Source organism: Hemibagrus wyckioides, linkage group LG29 (assembly GCF_019097595.1).
Source record: "Hemibagrus wyckioides isolate EC202008001 linkage group LG29, SWU_Hwy_1.0, whole genome shotgun sequence".
Lineage (NCBI taxonomy): Eukaryota > Metazoa > Chordata > Actinopteri > Siluriformes > Bagridae > Hemibagrus > Hemibagrus wyckioides.
This window is the reverse complement of record NC_080738.1, coordinates 1582337-1589836: the sequence shown is the minus strand read 5'-3', so window position 1 is coordinate 1589836 and position 7500 is coordinate 1582337. Positions and strand designations below refer to the sequence as shown.

At 43.6% G+C, this 7500-nt stretch overlaps 2 protein-coding genes across 2 annotated transcripts in view; both read left to right on the top strand.

Annotated features, from left to right (window-relative positions):
* The window catches only part of stra6l (STRA6-like), a 12606-nt gene extending 10073 nt beyond the window's left edge, over window positions 1-2533 (top strand). The window contains exons 15-18 of the mRNA XM_058384019.1: window positions 92-211; window positions 547-710; window positions 1410-1550; window positions 1631-2533. Coding sequence (XP_058240002.1) covers window positions 92-211; window positions 547-710; window positions 1410-1550; window positions 1631-1905 — 700 coding nt within the window. The 3' untranslated portion in view covers window positions 1906-2533. The remainder of the gene's footprint in view (window positions 1-91; window positions 212-546; window positions 711-1409; window positions 1551-1630) is intronic.
* A 914-nt stretch (window positions 2534-3447) lies between these two features.
* The window catches only part of tdrd7a (tudor domain containing 7 a), a 9086-nt gene continuing 5033 nt past the window's right edge, over window positions 3448-7500 (top strand). Inside the window, exons 1-12 of the mRNA XM_058384202.1 lie at window positions 3448-3654; window positions 3904-4051; window positions 4134-4287; window positions 4401-4456; window positions 4655-4818; window positions 4972-5294; window positions 5377-5643; window positions 5728-5914; window positions 6071-6182; window positions 6289-6491; window positions 6597-6731; window positions 6815-6898. Coding sequence (XP_058240185.1) covers window positions 3448-3654; window positions 3904-4051; window positions 4134-4287; window positions 4401-4456; window positions 4655-4818; window positions 4972-5294; window positions 5377-5643; window positions 5728-5914; window positions 6071-6182; window positions 6289-6491; window positions 6597-6731; window positions 6815-6898 — 2040 coding nt within the window. The remainder of the gene's footprint in view (window positions 3655-3903; window positions 4052-4133; window positions 4288-4400; window positions 4457-4654; window positions 4819-4971; window positions 5295-5376; window positions 5644-5727; window positions 5915-6070; window positions 6183-6288; window positions 6492-6596; window positions 6732-6814; window positions 6899-7500) is intronic.

Below are 7500 nucleotides of genomic sequence, written 5' to 3'. Positions count from 1 at the left end.
GCCTTCTCCGTGTTTTAGACAGTCATGTCAGAGTGGGATGTTGTAGAGAAACACAGCTCCATGACGCTGGACTTGTGTGTGTCGGTTGCAGGCTGACGATCTTCATCGTGATCTCTCTGGTGGTGGTGCAGGTGGTGATGGTTCGGATCTTCTTCCTGCAGGACAAATTATCACCTGATGATAATGATAAACCTTTAGCACTCAGCAACAGGTAACACAATCGCAGTGTTTTACTCCTACACTCTTTATTTATAGATTATTAACTGTTTCTATCTACATTTAAGAGAACACTGGAAAAAAAGTTCTCACTTATATTATAGTCTAGTGCCTTGCTATAGTACAGTATGTTCTGAATACAGGTTCAGAGCTTCATGTGCCTCTTAGAGTGAAGAACCTCATCCTGAAGTGTGTGTAGTCGATTAGTGATGAGTTCTCCTGCATGGTGACTGTCATGTACACTCATGCTTCTCCTCAACACTGATACCGTGGATCCAGCTGTACCACACAGTGAACAGATTATGTGTTTTATTATTATTTTCTTCACAGGAGAGCCTTCAACAATTTCAACTACTTCTTCTTCTTTTATAACGTCATCATGGGGCTGAGCAACTGCATCCTCAGACTGCTAAACAGCTGCATTGTGGGAACGTGGCTCGTTCCACGCATCGACCGGACCATCATGCAGAGGGGCTACGAGGTCATGGATCCAGGTACAAATACAAAAGCTCTTCTAGTTACACTATATTGCTAAAAGTTTTGGGACACCCCTCCAAATCCTTGAGTTCAGGGGTCGGACTCGGCCCCTTAGTTCCAGTGAAAGGAACTCTTAATGCTTCAGCTTCATACCAAGACATTTAGGACAACTTCATGCTCCCAACTTTCTGGGAACATTTTGGGGGTGACCCCTTCCTGACCTCAACCCGATAGAACTGGAACTAAGGGGCCGAGTCCAACCCCTAAAAAACAACACCTGAATTCAATGATTTGTAGGGGTGTCCCAAAACTTTTGGCAATACAGTGTATAAGTAACAGGTAGCATAGCATCTCTACACTCAGAACATTTAGAACTCTCATGGGTTCTTCAGTTGTCTCTTTGAAGGAAGGTTCTGTGTACAACAAATTATTATTCTATATAAAAAAAAAAAATCAGGTTCCAACTAAGATGTTTTAGGAGTTCTGAAGTCTTAAAGAAAGCCCTTGTTATGAGAGTGTGTGTATTGATTGGATAAGTGAGGGGAAAAGACTCCTTTACACATAGAACCTTTCAGGAGTTTATTTTATCTCAATACGTAGTGAAAAATGTCTCATAATAGGGTTCTTGAATTTTACCTGAACATGAGCAAGGACTCAATAACTACTTGTGCTTGTAATGGTGGTAAAATTCATCGTAGCCGTTTCTTCGTCCTCAGGTTACGCTACCTGGGTGGGAATGATAATAGCAGATCATCATCACAACAATCCAGTTCTGGTGTGTTTCTGCCACCTGCTGCTCAAACACACACTGCAGAGACAGAGGGCTGAGAACACCTACGCTCAGTTCGACAACGCAGGTCAGGGAGATACCTGCCGTGTCAGCTAATAAGAACGCAAAAGTTCTGTTTGTTTAATGAACAGTTCTTCTCTTATGCAGAATTCCCTGGACTCAGCAGGGTCCGAACCCGCTGGCTGCTCCTCTACACCCTGCTCAGAAACCCAAAACTCATCCTCTTGAGGAAGAGACACCACCATAGCAACAACCTCCAAAGCAACCAAGATCCACTCGCCATCGCCCGGGTGATAACGATGTCGTCACAGCTCGAGACGAACCAATGTATCCGACAACATAACGATGATGAATCTACGACAAACTTCCAGAGTCTCTCCTCTAACACAGAGAACACGCTACACCCCGATATCAGCGTCTGAAGCGGGAGTCACGGGAAATCGAGAGCTAGCTAATATCCTGTGTGCTAATAGGCTAAAGGGGTTACTCAAAATCTACGTTCTGACACAGAAACGCTAAAGACACGTGTACAGATAATGTACAAATAACACAGCTTTAATGTTACGCTTTATTCATGTACTACACACTCAGTTTGACAGACTCAGTGCATTATGGGTAATCCTTCACACACTTATTTCTTCTATTATTACGACATTTTTAACATTTACTTAAAATCAGCCTGAGAATTATAAGATTGATTTCCTGAAATCGTTGCTCGAGGCTACAGGCACATGTGGAAGAGGTTATAGCTGTTGGAACACTGTTGCTAGGCAACTGGAAAATTCTGGACTTAGCTTAAGCTAGCTTGTTTATAGTCAGTTTGTTTTATAAAGACAATGTAAAGGCACAGTGTCAGTGGAAATGATGGAGAATCATCCGGAACATCTACATTTACCTCAGATGTGTTGCTAAAATATTAATATATGAGATATAAAAGATGTTTTTTTATACAATTAGCATCCACTGCTAACCAAAAGGGCTCTTTTTTTTATCACTATTTCCCTGTCATTTTTGTTGAATGATTTATGACAATAAAAGAAGTTTTGAAGTGTTGAAAAATACTTCATATGTGCTTTAATTTTGTTACATTTAACCCATACTATTTTAACCATAACACGATATATCGCGATTTTAGCAATTTTGCTAAAAGAAACGAAAAGATTCATTTGTTCTTGTGAATCAACTCGCGCGATTGATTCACTTAAAAGAGTCGCCCTATTAAAACAAGGAGCCGACTCGTTGAAGAGGACTTGTTAACATACCGAGCGCGTGGAGTCGAACTGGTCAAACGATACCGAGTGAAAATTAGCGAAAGTTCAGGTGGGTCATAAATAAAAACACTTTTAAATGTTTTATGTGTGATTTCATGCTGATATTTCGTCTGTGAAGTGGTTTAATGATCGTTTTGTCGGCGTGTGAGCCGGACTGGAGCAATATAATTGCTTTATTTGGCTCATTGTGGTTTGGACGCTGGACGGCTAATCAATATGAATCACACAATTAGCAGCATCTATTAGCATACGGGTTAAAGCGTTACATAAATGTTAAACAAATTAAATATATATTATTCTGAAAATAAATAAATTAATTAGAAGTTATTCTGCCGCATTTTTCTCGATTAATGTTTTTATTTGTAATATTTCTATTACCTGTGTGTCAGAATTGTTTTAAATAAAATATAATAAAACCACAGTAATTTTACTATTTAGTAAAAAAAAAAAAACACAGTAATTTCTAATAATATATTAATGGCCAAAAAACGATTTAAAAAAAAAAAATTGTATTAATAGAATTTTAAAAATTAAAAAATATTTTCATGAATTAAAAAAAATAAAAACACTAAGTTATTTACAAGATATAGTATAAATGATGTAAAGATATTATGTACGATATGTTTATTGTGTTGTTGTTATTAAGGATGATGAGTGTGTGTGTGTGTGTGTGTGTGTGTGTGTGTGTGTAGGATGAGTGAGGTGGAGTCGGTGAAGAAGACGCTGCGTGCCGTGCTGCAGAGCTGTAAGAATGGCGTGGCGTTGTCGCGGCTGCAGGCGGATTACTACAAGCTGACCGGACAGTCCATCCCTCTGGAGCAGCTCGGCTTCAGGAACCTGGAGAACTTCCTCAGGAGCATTCCTGACGTGGTGCACCTCCGGCGTTCCTCCATTGGAGAGGTAACCTGGACACACAGCACACACTAACATGTGGAATTTAATCTGGAACAGTTTGTGGTGCGTGTGTGAACAGAAGCCAGTACGTTCCCAGAAAAGATCCTGTTACTGCGTGATCAGGACACAGGCGTCTGTTAATTATTAGGTGAATGGTACGGTCCGGGATGCGCCAATTTATGAGCAGTCATATACTAGTAAAATTTTAAAATTGTGAATGATGCTGTGTGTGTGTGTGTGTGTGTGTGTGCGCAGATAATGTGCTTTGCGGCTGTGTGTAAAGAAACGGCCCACATCGCTCAGATGGTCTCTCAGCAGAAGAGCTCGAAGAAAAACTCAGGAAACTCTCAGCTGCAAAACTGTCGCATGAGGATGGGGTCTTCCTCTCTGTTTACACACAGTGGTAACGCGCACACACACACACACACACGTGTATTATTGCTGTTGTCTCTATGTTTGAACATTTCTGGTTGTGATTTTTGAAGTTAATCTTCGCTCGTCCCTGAGGCAGCCTGGTCACGTGACCTTGAACAGCTCCTGGGATCAGACTTCAGGCTTGTGCTTCAGCATACCACGTGACCAGCGGCAGGAGTGTAGCACAAAAACAGGCTCCACCCACCAAGGCACGAAGCCCACTGGGTGAGTGACCACTTGACACCAATACTCTCTGGATGGATGGATGGATGGATGGATAGACAGAATTATCAGGAAACTCAATTCCTAATAAAAGTTTATCTTTTTGTTGTTCTTAGGTCAGTAAACCAACAGACTGTGGTCACTCGTCCAGCCGGGAAGAACCAAAGCACAGGTGAAGTGTGTGTGAACTCACACACATAATACACACACGCTGCTTTTCTATAAATGTTCATGTTGCTAAAACCAAAAGTATTTAAATAAACGTGTTTTTTAATTGGCAGTAATGGAGTGTATTTAAGTGTTTTTTAATGAAGTGTGTGTGTGTGTGTGTGTGTGTGTGTGTGTGTGTGTGTGTGTGTGTGTCCAGTAGAGGGCGATGTGGAGCTGTTTCAGAGCCGTGTAAAGCAGCTCCTACAGAAATACAGCAGCGGTGTGTGGCTCTCCAAACTGCCTCAGCTCTACAGTGCCATGTTCAATCAGGAGCTTCCCTCATACATACTCCCACTGCTGGAGAGCTGGACACACATCTGCAGTGTGAGCGCGCACACACACACACACACACACTTCATTTCATTTTTTAACCTTAACAAATCAAAGCATCCTCTAAACCCTCCATACACACTGTACTGTACACGTTACGTGTGTGTGTGTGTGTGTGTGTGTGTGTGTGTGTGTGTGTTTTTCCAGGTGGAGAAACCGAATAGTAAAGTTGCAGGGTATCTGGTTTACCCCATTAAAGACCCCTTTTTAAAACCCCACACCCCTCCACACACCCCGCAGAAATCTTTCCAGATCCCCAGCACCATCCCACAATCCCCAACATCTCAGACCCAGAAGCCCCCGATGCCGCTCACCCCCGAGTCCCTGGGCCACTCCCTGTCCACCCCTCCGTCCACACCCCCTGCCCCTCTGTCTCAGGATGTAAAAGATAAAGTGCGGGAGCTACTGAATAAATACAGCCATGGTCTGTGGGCTCATGCTTTGCCCCGCCTCTTCCAGGAGGTCTTCAGGTACGCACCTGAAAGTGCTGCATCTTCACCTTCACCTTTTCTGCTGCCCTGGTTCTCACATTGTTGTTCATTTTCCACTCAGGTGTGATTTCCCACGGTCACTGCTGGACGATCTCGCTCCTCTGGCCGATACGTGCGCGATCGAATACCCGATGCCGCAAAATCGTAACAAAGCCATTTTATACACTTTGCCCAATGTACGTGTGACCTCAAAGCCACGCCCACAGCCCAGATCATGCATAATCGCCTACTGCAGCAACCTGGAGGTACCTAAGCTGCCCCTGCCCAAGGAGGAGTTCCCGTCCGTGTTGGTGATGGAGGCCAGGAACACCAACAATGTCATATGCCGGTGCGCAGACGCATACACAGTACAACTTATTCAAATCTGAATCATTTCTGTGGTCATTACATGCTCTTACTCTGTTTCTCTCAGGTATGTGGGCAAGGAATATTCTCAGGCTCTAGAGAAGATGGAGGAGGACATGTTGGAGTTTTACCACAGCACAGGGGCGGGGCTTAGCTGCACCTGTCCTACGGTTGGTCAGCTGGTGGCGGTTGACTTGGGTGAGGAGACCGTGCTCCGAGCTCAAGTGCACCAGATCACAGAGAATGATGTGAAGGTAAGACTGTGTGTGTGTGTGTGTGTGATTAGAATTTATTAAATCAGATGACTAATTAAAACAGAGGATGTAGCATTTGGACTGGAAAAGAGAAAACCAGCTTTTGGTGTGTGTGTGTGTGTGTGTGTGTGTGTGTGTGTGTGCGCGCATGCACAGGTGTACTTTGTGGATCACAGTTCCTCTGCGGTGGTGAACAGAGAGATGTTGCTGCAGCTCACTGGTCAGTTCCTCATGCTGCCGTTCCAGGCCACCAGCTGCCAACTCGCAGGTAACACACACACACACACACACACACACACACACACACACACACCTTCATCTGTACCGTGTGTTAGTAGATGCACTCTTATACTTTCTGCGTGTGTGTGTGTGAGGTCTGGAGCTTTTTAGTGAGGATGTGGTGGTGCTGAAGACACTGGAGTCGTTAGCATGCGGCAGGACGCTGCTGGCCGAGCTGGTGGACCTCGAGACTCCGCCCCTCATGGTGTTGTACGACACGTCAGACGAGACAGACGTTAACATAAACGCTGCATGCCTCAGCGCTCTGCAGGACAAAACCATGCAGAATCCACTCCAGGTTCTTGTATTACATTTTATTCATATTTAGTGCAGGAACAGTGTTAAATATAACCTCACCCAGGAAGACTGTAGAACTATTGTAATGATTTTTCTTCTCATGTAGGTGAACAGCTCCTACTCAAACGTGTGTGTGACGAATGTAGGGTCTGACGGCAGTGTGTTCTGCCAGCTCCCATCTCGAGGCCTCTCCAAGCTCCAAGGCCTCATGGACAAGATCGAGTCGTACTTCCTGTCTCAGGTGTCCTCTCTCTGGGTTTCATTTTAGACTTCATTTCCACATTAAAAGTCTTCGTTTTTTAATGTATGTGTTAATGAGTCCAGGTTTCATGGGAGCTGCTGGTGTCTGAGCCGTTTTGTGGTAAAGTGTGTTTGGCCCGACACAAAGGGAAATGGGCTCGAGTGGAGGTGAGTACAGAAAAGTTCTCCGTGCACATGCACTGCTTTCTTTGTGGTGAGTGGACAGGAATAAGAGACTCTGGCATGATCAGGAAAACAAACACTGCTTCCCAAATATCAAGTCAAAGTCAAAGAAGCTTTATTGTCACTTCAACCATATATATCAGATGCAGTACAGTGAAGTGAACGTTCCTCCTGGACCAGAGGTGCTACACAGAACATAGACAAAGTACAGAGACGCAGACAAACAGAGATATAACATAGAGATAAAAAATTAAACTACACTTAAGGTGCAGTTTTTAAGACATACAACAGAAGTGCACAGGACAGGACAGGACAGACAAACAACATATAGGCCGACTTTGTGCAAAGACCAAGACAATGTTATACAATGGAAGAACAGTGTATACAGTGACTGCAGATATTAAAGTGACACATGTAAACAGGGTTAATATAAATATAAATGTAAAGTGGCATGTGCGTGCAAACAGGACATTTAGTGTGTGTGTGTGTGTGTGTCTGACTATGTCCAGTTCTTTTTGGGGTGTGTTATGTATGTATGTGTGTGTGTGTCCGTGTCCAGCACAGTCCAGTTCTTTTTTGTGTGTGTG